Source organism: Contarinia nasturtii, unplaced genomic scaffold (genome assembly GCF_009176525.2).
Source record: "Contarinia nasturtii isolate CC-2019 unplaced genomic scaffold, AAFC_CNas_1.1 Cnas_scaffold_1182, whole genome shotgun sequence".
NCBI lineage: Eukaryota > Metazoa > Arthropoda > Insecta > Diptera > Cecidomyiidae > Contarinia > Contarinia nasturtii.
This window is the reverse complement of record NW_022198526.1, coordinates 2,525,678-2,541,573: the sequence shown is the minus strand read 5'-3', so window position 1 is coordinate 2,541,573 and position 15,896 is coordinate 2,525,678. Positions and strand designations below refer to the sequence as shown.

The window sequence follows — 15,896 nt, the reverse complement described above, 5'->3', positions numbered from 1 at the left end:
ATTCGCTGTGGTATTCTTATGTGGAATTTTCGCCACATATTTTAGCCACATTAAGACATGTAAGCTAGTGTAACTAATACGCATTTGAATAGGTTTTGGAGGTTTCGTTTTTGGAAACATGCGAATTGTTTGAATAATGTTTGCTTACTGATGATTATTTGGTTGTTTAGGCATTTTTGGCCCAATCATTTATGTATGTTTCGATTGTTCGAAGAAGAAGACATAGTTCGTCATTATGGATTTTATCAATAATGGGGGATATACATAAATTCAAAAACTAGGAAGCACTATGAGTCGAATCTCTCCCCTAGTTTCATCATGTTATCCGAATTCTTGCGGAATTGATCGTCATGTTTCATGCAATTCTTAATGTGCAAAAAAATGAGGAGCATTTATTGATTTTGTTTTCAATATTTGCCATTATAAATCCATCTATCACTTCTTTTTTATTATACAAATATAGACGCTTTTATAAATAAAGTAGATCAAAACCATTATTTCTTTTTCGTGATTTCGAGTACAAACAAAATGTTACAAAAAATGTTCACGCCACAAACAATGTTTTTCATGTTAATTCATTGCAATTACATATTATGTGTGTTTTTTTCTCGCTCTTTTGAACAAGAAACCCGATTCGTCCACTTAAGAATGTGCCAACGAATAATGGCCAAAACAATCCATCTTGGTCATTGCGTAGCAAAAACGAAAACTTGCAGAAAGAATGTAAAATTTATTGTACTCGAATATTGGATCGATTTGCATAATTAAGGTAAATAAAATTAATGAACTCTTGACATTGTAATAAACGTTTTGCTGGCACGAAAATTGTGTGAGAATGATGAAAAGAAAATAACGCGGTCTTTCCTTGCTACCGGTATTCCGTTTCGTCCATTGTTTTTCTTCTTCTTCATTTTTCAACCCAACTCGTTTTTTTTTCTCTTCCTTATTTCATTTAATTTATTCAGCACACGCAAAGGGCTTTTTCTAATGAATGAAAAACATGTCATTTGCATATTACACGGTGAGTGTGTTTACGGAATTAGTTTCAGACTTATCGTGTCGATTCAACATAACAGTTTCACTTTGAATTCCATTAAAGTACACCAAAATGCCGCTGGTGCATGTCTGACACATTTTTTATTGTTATTTTCATATGCTTTAAATGAATGAGAGCCGAGACGATAATGCTTCTGTGCGGACAAAACGATTAGCTCACTAAAAGGCTTTTATATTGAAATGCACATACCCTCTTGCTCGAATGCAATGACAAATTTGCGTGTGAAGACCATTTTCATATAGCATTAAGTACGCGACATATGATGAGGCGTGGAAATTTCCCATGAGGTTTTGCCTTGCCAACATTTGCCATGCAGAATGATCAAAGATTCGTCACATTTTCACAGAGAAAATAACGTCTATGTATCATTTGGTTGTTGTCGGTACGGAGTATATGAGCATTTCGAGGGTGTTAAATAGAGGTTGAGATAACATTTTATAAATTGGTTCCGTGGTTATTGCAAAATTAAAATAAGCTTGAATCGATGTTGCCATACAAAAGTGTATGTCTCTCACACATTGGAAGAAGTGAATTTTTGAGAGGATTGGGCGACGTTCTTTTCCGAAAATTGTCTGTACAAATTTTAGTCGATTTGGAAATATTCATCGAAAAGCATTTCCAGAAGTCAAAGAGTGTGCGAGTGCATGTCACAGAAGAATGCGAAACAAAATAGATTGAAGCGTTGGTATAGACCGTTTTATAATTCGTTACCACTAATTGTTTGCTATGATGTGATGAGTTTTAGCGCAATATACGCTTGAAAACTCATCTACCATGTCATATGAGTAGTCGAGAATGACCAAAAAGCTTTTAAATGTCATTAAAGTTAATTACACATGTGCTTACACACATCGAGCCATTTACGCGACGATATCATATGTACTGACACAAAACTGAACCGTTGCGAATATCGTTGACAACTCATCAACAGTGTTCGTGTAAATGATCCGCTTGTAATGGCTTTAGTTCTGTGTGGTGTGTATTCTTGTCAGTGTTTTTCTTGTACAAACAGCTTTAGTGTGAATTTCAAAAAAAAAAAGAAGATAAATAAACGAATGGGAAACCAACAACCGAACAGTAAGCTATTACATAGCTGCGAATCCATACAACGTGCTGCAATACAATAAGTAATTCCACTTGTTCATGCGATATATCGATAGCTTTGTACACGTATATCGTGTTAATTCATGTTGCATCAAACAAAAAAGCGCATAACATTTCCTTTATGTTTACGAAAAGAAGTCAAGCAATGACATGGCTCTTGTTTACACAACAAAACAATGACAACAAACAAGAAACATTAAGCGATTTTAACCTTTGCCATTTTCAGCGGTATTCATTAGCAACAATTTTTTCCCTTTTTTTTTACATTTGTACAATGAACAAGAAAAATTACATTAAGAAACATCGGAATTTGTAGGAGGTGCTGATTGGTTTCATGTTTTTTTTGTGTATCTCTTTCACCAATTCCCGTAGGCTTCGTTTTTTTTGCCCTAAGTCTTTGATCTACGAAGATTCGAACGTTCCGAATTTCTCGACTGCTTCTGGGAAAATGAATAGTTCCAACAGAATTTCTAGTAAAATAAATATCGCGTCGATGAAGAGAAAAAAAGTCAACACCGTTTGAAGGCACTTGAGTGTACCTGTACATGGTGTTTTGTACAATTTTGTGTGGATGATTATGTTCTGCGTTTCTGGTTAAGTTTATAGGTACTCATTTCTGTTTATCGGCACAAACAGATACTCATTTCGTATTTGCTTAAAGCATTCGACCTTTTTCTTTGTTCTTTGAACTGGCACAGAGTGTGTGTGTGTGTGTGTTTGAGTACTCAGTACAAGTTTGTCTGCTCGTTAAACAGAAATTTTAACAACAAAATGTGTAAAACAAACAAGCAAACGGAATGATAAAACGGAAAGGATATTTGTTCGGTTTTTAGCATGTAAATACAATATAGCACATAATTTTATGTCTACATCATAGAAAAAACAACGAGCAAAGACACATACACACGAACAGACATAAAATTGAAATGCGATGCAGAGGCCGAGTGTACAAAAAACGGAATAGACGAAAAAAATGCACATTTACAAATGAATTGCTGACTGAAATGTCAACATGCCTTTATTTTTTTGCTATCATTCCCGTTCATTTTGCGCCAAACCATCTCTTAACTGTCACACCGGAGTCATGATCGTTCCCGTTTTAATAAATCACTCGTGAAAATAGAAACGAAAAACACACGAATCGAAACAAGAAGAAAAAAACGAAACACAACGGTTACTTGTTTATGTTTTTGTTTGCTGGATTACTAAACATATTTTGTATGCGCCGTGCATTACGTTGTTGAGCTGCCAGTTTATCGCTACATTTTACTGTTCAAAACAATAAATCACAAGCAATTCGCATTTTTCATTCAGTTGGCTGTGTGCTAGTTTTTTTTTATTCTCTCACTTTACGAAAGCGGACTCTATTTGGAGTTCGATTTGAAAACCAGCACAATCGATCGGAAAACGCGAACAATTTGTAGCAAAAGTGGTAGAACACGATTGCTTATAAAAATTTAATTGAACTAAACACATTTGAGCATGAAACGAACGATTAAATGCCAATGCAAACTGTCGAATCAAGCGATTTAAATCGCATTGAATAAAGAATCTCAACATTCACATGTGTCGGTTCAAATGTCATCGGTGCAATTTTGATGTGACAATGCGACCGAATCCGACAGGGTATGGGAAACTTTTCGAATGTCAACAGTTCGGTGACTGATTTAGATTTGTCAGTGAGCATCAATTTGCAATTAATTTGATTACTTTGACGTGCCGATATTATTCACTTGAGATTTGAAGTGTACTGAATTAACGTGTTCTGTGTGTGATGGGTACCAATTCACATCTTCCATCCCATACATTACAAAATAAATTTATTTATAGAGTCTTGACATTTCTGTCTTCTGACTCATTATTATTTGCCCATCTCGTTCATTAAATTGTTCAGAAAAATAATCGAATTAAAATGAAGAGACTTTGTTGGTGCCTACTGCTTTGAAGTCGATGTTTAATTATACCAAATCTTTTATTTATTTATTTTTTCTTGACTTGTCTTTCGCATAAAACTTTGGTGCCAGCACTTTGCCGTTGTCATTTGCTAACTGTTTAACTTTGATGTGAACATTTAAATGAACTTCAACTGCTATCAACTAATTTTGCTTAATTAATACCACTTTAAAGTAAGTGTTAAAATCTTATTGGCGATTGAATTTTTTTACATCAGCCAAATAAGTTGTTTGTATTTAAATATAAAACACATTTAATTATTGTTTTGGCGGATGTAAAAGTGATTTTCGAAAATTTCGATAAATAAGTGATTATTGAAATGGGCCATCCAAATGCGAGTGGATATATTACCGAAATATATGATGCTCGTACAACCATATTTGAAGTGTTATCATCAAAAAATACCTGAAAATAAAAAACGGAAATAAAATCAATAACTCGAAATGCATGAAAGTCAACAAAAACTTAAAATTTATCGTGACAAATTTGTTGTGATTCTATTTTTATGGTATGAGATAACATGAAGGAGAATTAACATTAATGCGCATTGAGTGTGTCAAGCACTTTTTGGTGTATGCTTTTTTCTTGTTTCGTTTGTCTTGCCCAAACGATGAAAACTTAATCTGGTTCTTAAGAGCTCTGCTGCCAAGATTTGTGACAAATATACAGCGAAGACATCATTCAATGACACAATTCATTAGTATCATCTTCTTCATTCAAATGCGATCCGATTAACAAAATTTACTTGGACTTAACAATGGCATTTGCCTTGTGTCGCATTTCACCGAATCACTTAATCAGAGAGACCAAACCGAAAAAGAAGAATATAAAAGGAAATTACGAGCTAAACACGTTTTTCGGCTGATACCTTTAATTTTTATCGAGATAACACTTAATACTTTAAAAACATTCTCGCCAGTGTCAATAAACCATTTACGCATACTGATCATTTCAAAGCAGCAACCTCCGCAACCATTCCCGGCAAACTGATTCGACGAAAAATAACAAAAAAAGCATTTCGAACTAATTCCGTTTCAAGAATATAACATTTAGATTAGGCTTGTTACAGCTGACGACATGCAATGCAGAGGCAGTGAATTACTAGTGTTGCAATACAATGATTTATGGGAATTTCATACGTGTCATTTTAAAAATGTATCAACATACGTTAAAGTCGACTGATTGAATATATGTGACTGAGTGGGGCGACAAATGCGACGAAGAGACCACAATGACTTTATATCGAAGAGTATAAAGAGAGAAAAACATAAAGATATCAACGCCTCATAGAATTAACAACATATCCATAGTAAAATCAAAACGTCCATATAACACGCGCCATTCACACAATACTGCCAATATGCCGTCGTGTTGGTATACAATCTGGACATACATAGTCTTAGAGACAAAAATAGTTTGCGTCTTTGGTCGCACTAAATCAACACTAATAAACCATCAAAATTCACATTTTGTCACATTTTGTGTGCGAGATGCGGTTTAGAAATGATCTACTCAAGAAATAAATAAATAAATAAAGACCATTCGAAGCAAAATATGAAAGTATCGATCGAGCATAGTTCAGGCAAGCGAATATACAAACATAAAACAAACAGATGTAAAAAACTAAAAAACGGATCACATATGTGTGATAGAATGTTCTGCCACAGTTTATGTGAATATGCCACACGAGCATTAAACAATTTCTTTGTGTTTATTTATGCGGTCGATTTGATCTCTTGCGGAGTTATTCATTCGAATTCTTTCGGGTTTCTTTCAGGAGCCCATGTCTATAAATATTGTAATTGCTATTTGCCTATTTGCCGAGTTTCCGACCGTAATCCATTTTCATGAGCGCGAAGCGAAGAGTAAACAACAGCAAACATTCAACCGACATCCAAGCGAAATAAATCTCATCGGGAGTGTATGCGCATCGCTTGGATATTTTCTGTACGGAATTCATTAATTTAATTTTGTTGTTTGTTGTTGTTGTTATTCGATCAAAATACGCGGGATGAACACGCATTTCTTGGCTCATTAATTCCGCTTCTTTTTGGCCGTCTTTCATCTCGTTGCTCGCCAAGATTTATTTTCGCCATTGTCAAATCAATAATTAATTTGACTTTTAAAGCTGGGTTCGTGATTTGTTCTGTGCCAATGCAAAATGGCCCAATCTTCCATACTCTAATGATTTCGAATTTTTTTCTCTTTGAAATTTGCTCTCCATTCATCGATCATTTGGTGCCAGTTCATATTTATAAATTAGTGTAAATTGTTATTTAAAGATGATACAAATTTGGTGGGTTCATCACATTAAATTTATTTAATGTGGTGATCGCTTCGTTGAATCGGAAATGAAAATGCGGTGGCGTCGCAGCTACGAAAACCTAATTAATCTTCTTTTTTTTTTCTTGTGTGTTGCTGAAAAATGTTGTTCACATTTTCTTTACAAGGGGAAACAAAAAAATCTGTGCAAACAGCTAGAAAAACATGCCAAGAGATGAAAGACACAAGAGAAGGGAAATAATAATAAAAAAAACTAACAACGCTGAAATGAATTTGTAACGATTCGAACGAATCATATTTTAACACGCTGTGTAATCCGAAAGACAAATTCATTTTTCATTTCTACACTGTTTTTTTTACTCTGTGAACTGCTGAGCTGGTTTGATCCGTTGCCAGAAAAAAAGTGATTCTCAGATGTTGGCAAATATGCCGTTTGGTTGGCGTGTGTTTTTCATGGCTCACTTTAATTATATTGATGATGTGTGTTATACATTTCTTCAAGAGATTTAATGCTGTTTCTTCGCTGTCTTTTTTTTACTGCAATCTTTAAAAAGATCTTTCTCTCTCTCGGAACAAAGAGGAGAGAAAAAAAATATATAAACAAATATGATTTTATTTTCTTTGGCAGTTTGTGGTGACGATGACAGAATAAGTCGAAACTCTGTAGGAGCGTACGAGTAGCAAGCAAATGAGACGTAGATTAGTTTACGTCTGTGTATATTTGAACATCATTCATATTTTTACGATTATTTCTTGTCACTGCTAAAATTTGCCATAAGAAATTAATTTTATTCACTGTTTTTTTTTTTTTTCATTTTGCATGTGCTTCGGTCCTATTAACTCTAATAATTTGATAAATTATGATGCCAGAGGGAAATCCAATCATTTTTATGCTAATTGCTTCGAAAATATGCACGCCTTTTCTTCTCTTCACCATTTTTATGAATAATTTTAGCATAAATGTAATTTGGTCGTGTTTTTTGTCGATGCCAAAAAAACGGTGGAGTTTATCTATTTATTAACTTGTCAAAAAACTAATATTGTAATTTGAATGGATGGAAATAGCTATTTTAATTTGTTTTGATCAAATTCATTCAAGAGCCACTAAAGCCCGCTTTTTGAGCTCGGTCCTTGAGCGATAGTGACTATACCACTAAATTACGCAAATAAATTCAGCTCTCAAAATAGATACGCAGAAATCTGATATAGATGCTTGTACATTGTGTGTTTTTATCTAAATGTTTGACGCTGAGATTTAAGGCAATAAATTTGCTAGCATGAGGTCAGACCAAGAGCAATAATTTTTGTTGGCATCGAACTCGACTCAGTCGTCTTTTTTCTCTTTTCTTTTCTTCTTTTGATTTTATCGATGCACATGTTTCATAGCGGCAATCCTTCTGGTGCCTTTTTTCTCTTTGCTCAGTTTATTTAAGTTTTTTTCGTCGTTTTCTTCTCTGCGTCTCATTTTCATTCATTTTTAATGAATTCATTTAAATTTATTACATTTAGATAAGACGTTTTAACACTCGATTGTTCGCCATCCGTTCGTGTCATGCTGTGCGACACATTCGCAATACTAAATTTATGCAGTCACATCAATTAATTTGCGATGTGAGCACAAGGAAATTGTTCGTTTGCATCGCATTTTTTGGTGGAATTTTTTTTTCGAATAAAACCACAAAAATGTTGTTCGTTTTAGTTTTTTGTCAAAAAGAGATACATGAAAAAGACGTTTGGGGATTTCGTTGAAATACAACTTTTGGTGGCCAAAACTATTTTTTTCAGTTTTTTTTTTTGTGGTTGTTGATTCATTTCAAATGAGTAAAAAATTACAATATCGTTTTTGTTTTTGCTCCCGAATAGAGAGATATTTGTAGATACGATAAAAAAAACTCATCATAAAAAAATAATAATAATAATCAAAGCGATTCGAGAAAAGAAAAAGATATGCTGAAATGATTGTCCATTCGATTAATTCAAGAGCTTATGGAAATTAATCGGCCACAGAAGAATGAGACACGGCACCGTTTTGGTCATTTATTAGACAAACCATTAAAATAGATTAAAGTTGTCGATTTCAAATTAGTTGATTATTATTGTTATTATCAGCGCATCATCATGATTATATTCTCAATATATTCGTCGCCGTTTTATTCATAAAAATCGATGAAGGAAGAAAGAAGAATTGAAAATGTTGAAACGACTCGCTCAAAATGTCAAGAATGCCAAAAGTTTTTCGATGTAAACTAAGTTCTTGTGAAGTATCAAAGACATTTTAGTGGGTTTTTTTTCTAATTTGCTCATCGTTGGTGAATGTGGGCAGATTTAAGAGATACTTCGAATATTTCGATGTGATCGAATTGAATTGAGCGACGTAGCAACATCAATATAAATAAATTGCTTTGGTAATGGTTTTCGGATCGTATTTAAAGTCCGACCACAAGTTTGTCTCTGCAGTGTGTAAATTGATATATTAGTCAGATCTATTGGGCGAATCGATAAATTAAAATCAGCCCAATCGATAGATTGTAAAACCAGAGTGAACAAGGTTTAGAGGTGTTGACCGCTACATCAATCGAATTTCTATCTCAAGTTCTTGTGTTTCTTTTTTCGATTTATATTTTTGTGTATTCGTGCATTCGTGATGTAAATATTTGGCATGTTGACAACATTTCCCATGTTAAATCGAAGTTTTGAAACCAACAAAAATGTTGGCAGCCGGTTTGTTCAACAATATCATAATAAAAATATGATTGAAATGGCTGATCTTTTGCTACGGTTGATTTGTTGCGACATACATTTTCTCATTGGCTCATCATTCGTCTCAATTAAAACATGTTCATGTTGATATTTTTCTATAATTGCGGCACAGCGCTAATTAAAATTGATTGACCCTATTTCAGCGTCGCATGCATCAAATTGCTCAAATATCTCATTTTCAATTTTAATTTCTATTTCTGTTCATGCCACATTGATTGAGACCAAACCAAAATGCAACCAAATTTGTGTATGGCACTTGAGGCTTTGTGCAGGTTTTTCGCCACAAAATTTTCCATTGGAATGGCTGGTGTGCTTAACTTGCTGCAAAAATGTGCCACAAATTGTCCAGATAGTTTTGAAACACCAACCTCTTCACAAGCATTTGACTGTCATTCGAAATAATATTGTTGAATCTGTGGCTGTTACACAAATATTCAAATTCCAATGTGCTTTGTATGCGCACACCAGATTTGTTACGATGGAATTTGTCCTCAGGAATGTCACTTTAACACACTGCAACATTGTATCGCATATTCAATTGTCGAATAATGCTGATGTATGCGAAGAAGTGTAAGCATTATTTGGCACTGGCACAAAATCCATGCAACAAAAACTTTTACTTTATAAAAGATCTTTCAACTAGAATTCTGTCATTGAAGATTCTTTAGCTTTTTGTTCATATCAGATCAAGAATATACAATACAAATTATTTACAAAGGCATTTTTCCGTATCGAATTTTTATTTCTATTTAAATAACACATTCTATGCCAAACGATAGCAAAGTTAATTTAAAGTTGAGCAGCTCACATTTCAACATTATTTCAGTTTGGTTTTTATACGAAAGACAGAGAAAAAAGTAACAATATTTTTTTTTCATTATTTTAAAAAGATGAGGCAAATTTTGTCGGTAAATTTTTGTGCTTTGCTATTTTGGCAAATTGCCTTGGGGTTCTGTAATTGTAAAACATAGATTTTTTTTCATTTTTCTCTTCGCAGGATTGTAGACAAAAAGTCGTTCTCATCCCTTTCATCTTTCGCTCAACTTTTTTTCCCCACATTTTCATTTTTTCCATTATCTTTTACTTTGAAGTAGACGAATAGCAGTCAAAAGCTGCATTATGCAAATTGCGAGCAAAATTTTATTCCAACGAACAAAAAAAGTGGGCAATAATATAATTTTTTGATATTTCGTTGCACTTAGTGTTTTATATATTTAATTTAAGGTCTCTTTTTGTCAAAATATACTCAATTTCTTGAAATGTGCGTCGTATACATTGGCATTAAAATATGATAGGGCCACTATTATCAGAAATATATTGAGTTCTGCATTTGTGAGTGAAACGTTTTGAACTGATGACATTTTTTGTCAGAAGCTTTTTTTATGTTTTATAACTTCTTCCTTTTTATTTTATGTTATGATAATGTTGTCAGAGTCAATCATCAATGTAATTTCGTCATAAATATTTGGAATGCATTCTGTTTGCAGCCATGTAAAATTTAAATGGCAAATGGATTTCATGTAATATTCATTTCTTCGAGCTTTGCATATGGAATAACCAATTTTCTAAATAGGTTCATTGCTCGTCAAACATTTGCATCATGTTCAAATGGAATAAATGAATCAAGCATAAATTGTCACTCAAACGACACATTTTTGTGACTAAATTTGTGTAAAATGACTTTCTTTGTCGATGATACCGCTCACATTTTTAGTTAATTTTTTTATATTTATTTCAGTATTATCACAATTTTACTGCATGTAAATGGATGAGAGCAACGATCGATTGTCGTTGGCTTCGGCAATTTTATAGTTGGCACCGGAATGTGCTGTAATAATGCAATGTAATCATTTCCGCAGATCATTTGAGTCTATGCAAAGCGAAATGGCTACATTTAACATCATTATCAATTCAAATGGTTGTTGCATTTGTATTTCTTTATCTTAACTGTGGCCAATCGTTCGCTCGGACACTGGATCGATTGTACCAATTTATTATAAAACGAGCCGTCTTCGCGTTAACCGTACATGATTCGTTTCATGCATGCATATGGCGATTAAATCGCATTCGTACAAGAGAAAACTTGAAACGAGAGTATCAAACGAACAACAAACAAAATAAAATAAATTGCAAAATAACTCGTTACCGACGAGCGCAACGAATGAAATATTTATATGGAAAAATCTAAATCAATTGTGTGTATTCTGGTATGCAAATTGCGAGCGTATTCGAAATGTTATTTATATGGCGATTTTGTATTCCATTTGGTTTTCTTTTGTCTCTGCATACATTTTTTTTATTATTTGATAGTGAGCAACAAAGCAATTTATTGATTCGATTTGCTGCGTTCTTTTAGAAATAGAATTTTATATGGTGTTTGCGTTTAGTTCACATTGGCATTCATTTATTTTTATCGGTTTGGTCATTGATTGTTATTGTATGCAATTTTTGTGTGAGTGAGTGCGAATCGAACAAGGAAATTGAGTTGACTTTTTGTTGTTGTTGTTGTTTTGATCAAACAGACGTCAAAAAACTATTGTTGAAATTCTAAAGTGTATACAGTTCTTTTTTGCGAGTCCATTTTGTACGTGCATGAGCAAAAGAGTCTTTTATGGTGGTGTTTTTTTATTTTTGTGCTCGCTTCAGTGTATGCCTGAGCAAATAACAAATTGGCAACAAAAAATGCAACATAAAATGCGAAGAATAACCGACAACAACATAAATATAAAACCAAGAATCGAAAGAGTTTCGGATTGCTTGATACTTCGGGATGCATGCTTCCGAAACGAGAGTTGATTCAATAAACTATTGCACTCCATAACAATTCCACTTCAATTTGAATTTGTTTATGAATAAATATCTGATTTTATTTATTCATACGGTTGAATTTGTTTCATAACAATCGCACACGCATCCACATTTGTGCTTCAATTGTGCATCGTCGAATCGATGCGCGTTAACTCAGTGAATATATTGGGATGGTTATGTGTGAGTGTGCGCGCCGTGCGCACAAAAGTGATTTTGTGTCAGGATGCTGATGCAGCTATTGCAATGGATTTTTCACTTCGCCACTCACATGCCTCTCCATATTTATTTATTCTATGTCATGGCCCCGGTTGGTTGGTTCTCTCTCTCAGCATATTTTTCATTTGATTTTATTTTTGCATACAAAATTTACGGGCTTTCAGGCTTCTGATGTCTGCTTGTTTGCTACTGTTTCCAGCTCTTCATTGCTATCAGCTTTGTTTTTATTATGTTGTTGCATGCAAATTTCTGTTTTTGTTTTGCTGTTTCAATTCGCTTTTTTTCGCTTTTCTCCGCTGGATCTACATTTTTTTTATGTTTCCAATCGAAACAAAACACGATCTCTCTCTCATTCGTTTTATTCAAAATATCAGTTTCGAATCAATGTTGAAATGTCGAGAGAGAGAAAAATGCCATCGAACCAAAAATATATTCCTCCATGGCAGTAAGCCCCATTGTATGTTTTGCGCTTCGTTATTTTTATACAGTCCGCAATTCACCATCGCAATTGTAACAAGAAAAATGTTATGCATAAATAAAAGTGCCATGAAGGAATAAAAAAACACACAAACGTACCAGGAATAAAGAAAATTCGCAAGCGAATGGAATTAAATAAATAAATTGTGTATAAATTTATACACATAGAGACATTAAGCCATGTTCAACATACAGCCCAGAAACAAAATAAAACAGGAAGAAAAAAACATTTGTGATTTCAGATGAATACAACGCGAATAGAATGAACATATACCGAACAATATACGAAACAGCAATAACCAGATAATACAATTTGCATATCGATGATTGAATTTATGCTTTTTAAAAAAACTTGCTCTTTTCTCTCTTTCTCTATTTGCATTGTCTGTGGATTCACTGGCAATCTTCTCTGGCTTAGTGAATAAATGATTATTTAAAAAAAAATGACAGTAACCAAAATGAAAAGTGTGAGAGTGTGGATTTGTAGTGGCGCGCGTTTTTTTATTATATGGCATTATATGAGGAATCAAAGAGACTTTTTTTCGAAACTGTAAAGTGGATGGACTGTAATTAATTTAATCAGGCTTTATTTTTTGATATATTTTCATTTTTTGTTGGTCCACTTTCAACATATTTAATGAATGAATTCGATGAAAAGCTATATTTGTTTCTTTTTTACATTCAATATCGACTCAATTAAATCATTTCAATGTGCAAAGGATTATTTTTTTATAAAACCTAATTCGAATGTATTTTTTTTGTGTTTGTTCGTTTTAATCAATAGTTCTTTGTCTAGATTTTTGGTCGTGTAAGAATATTGAATTTGGACGGAAAAAAAAAATATTCATTTTAATAATACTATGTTCGAAGCTGATTTGTATGAAAGTCTTTAACTAAAAGACAAATTAAATTATTAATTGACAAGTCCAATAAACTGAGTTAATTGCTGGGTGGGATTGTGGTATAAAATTACGACACATTATACAAACAACTGAAATTATCGATAAATTACTATTTTCATCTATAGTTAAGACAGATTATTGCGGGTCGTTGACCAAAGTACATAGGGGTTCTTAAATATAATAAAATATTTAACTATTGATCTATAAGCTACATATAGATACTTTTCAATTACTTTGAACATATTGATTCATTTACATTTTAATAGAAAAAATAATCTCTTGTATCGAGTTTGATGAAATTCATGTGCGTAGACATTGAAGGAAAGAAAAGTTTTGAGACTTTCAAAATAACTTTACACATTCCATGAATGTTTCTTAGTGAAATGTTTTTACTTGAACCGAATCCACCGAATAAACAATAAAGTGAACTGAATGCTGAACAATTTTGCATATTTTGTCTGGTTTAAATGGGAATAATTGGATATTGATGGCGACGCACCAATCGATTACTCACTTGAGCATCGATATTGCCAGTAATTCAAGCTATTATGAAGTTGATCATTCGATTGCCCTATAATCCCGAGAACGATTCAATTTTGACCTCAACAAGGAAAAATAATAATTCAGATGTTTCAAACCTTTAAGCACATTTCTTTACAAAATTACAATTTGAACGATTACCCTCGAATCTAGCATCCTTAACAGTATTCTTCGCAAGTGTGTGTGTGCGAGATAGAGAGCGGGAGAGACGAAGAAAACGATTTTTCGTTCGTTACACATTCCAAACGGAAAATTGACTTTGACTTCGGTCAATTTGTGAATCGATGAGAAACTTACAAAAAGTGCTGACGTTCAATAAAGTTGAGAGAGTGTAACATCGAGTATGGCCTTCGGCCACTTGACTACATGAACACTTCTGATTGTAATACTGTGCGGCTGCAAACATCAATTTGAAAATAGCTCGAATTCCGTTCAGTTTAATTAGGAAAGTTTCCAATGGAATTTTTGTTTCATATTTTCGAAACCACTTGCATCAAACCATTCCGAAGTTTCAATTTCAACAAAGAATGCCTTCGAAAACGATGCAGCCCAAGCAGAACCAACATCATCAAAAAAAAAAAATACGAATCGATTTCGGTCTTGCAATTTTATATGCCGATAAATACATTGTGATGACTTAATCGGATTTGAACAAGTTGTATGCCGTTGTGTGCTTTAATTTAATTTGATCGACACAAGAGCTGTAACAAAGCGGCACATCGTAAAAAGGGCAAGTGAGCAAAAAAACTGTTGGTTGATTCCATGAAAATAGCATTCTGTAGTTGAAATTCCAGTCTGTTTTCGGTCGGTTGGCCAAAATAAGAGAAAAATCAGAGTTTTCCAATGGTCTCTAGCACAAAAAAAAGAAAATAATTTTGCCTCAGCCGCTCGTGCTTTTTTTGCTGTTCGTCTTCCTATTCGAGTTTTTGTTTCGGTGTTTTGTGTGAAAAGTTAGTCGGCCGAAACATTGTACACTTGTATGAGCATTAAACCGTAAAGTTGGTAATTTATTTACAGCCGACGAAAGGCAGCAAGAAAATGGTAGGCGAAAAAAAGAAACCAACAACACAGCACAACACAATTTCGAGCGTAAATAATCTGAGAAGCAAAATTAAGAATTAGAAAAAAGAGACGTCGAAGAGAAAGGGAACTCCCGAGAGCAGCGACCAAGTGAGTGGTTGTGGTTTACAAAAAAGTTTCATTTTCTTCGTACACGGGAAATTACCAGACAACGATATCAGCAATAAATTAAACGATTTTTTATTACACTTCTTTTCTATGTATCCGATCATTGAATCAAATTAATACCGATGATATTTCGACAAAATCCTAATTATACAATGCTTTGCCAACGGAAAATGAATTGAATTGTTTAGCATTCATTGGGCCATTAGTTCTTTAATTTGTTGATGGAAAAATAAAACAACAACAAAAAAATAGTTGATTCGAGTGTATAAAGGGAAGCGAAATTAAACACAGTAGCACTGAAATGGTGAGAATAAACCATCCGAGGCTAATCAACACACAATCGTCAAACGTTGACACGGACCGTTGATTTTTTACACAGAGAAAGAGAACGACTCGTTTTTCACATCGTTGCCCAGCCGAGCCGCCATCACCACAGCTCGATTTTACACACAATGGCATCACAAAGCGAAACAAATGCAAACAAGAAAATTGTTTCTAATTGTCGAAAAGCGAAAAACACAAAAGTATTCACCCGTCCATTGATTGCAGTGTGGTGTAATGTTTTGTTTTGATTTTGTTAGCTCATGAAATGGTCTGAATACAGGTCG

At 33.6% G+C, this 15,896-nt stretch overlaps 1 protein-coding gene across 7 annotated transcripts in view; it reads right to left on the bottom strand.

The window, feature by feature from the left end:
• The window catches only part of LOC116344729 (autism susceptibility gene 2 protein homolog), a 221,564-nt gene that overhangs the window by 36,952 nt on the left and 168,716 nt on the right, over window positions 1-15,896 (bottom strand). Inside the window, exon 1 of one of the 7 annotated variants that reach the window (XM_031773416.1) lies at window positions 4,466-4,507. The exons of the other annotated variants lie outside the window; for them this stretch is intronic. Coding sequence (XP_031629276.1) covers window positions 4,466-4,492 — 27 coding nt within the window. The 5' untranslated portion in view covers window positions 4,493-4,507. Of the gene's footprint in view, window positions 1-4,465; window positions 4,508-15,896 lie in introns of those variants that run through there. 7 annotated transcript variants of the gene reach the window in all.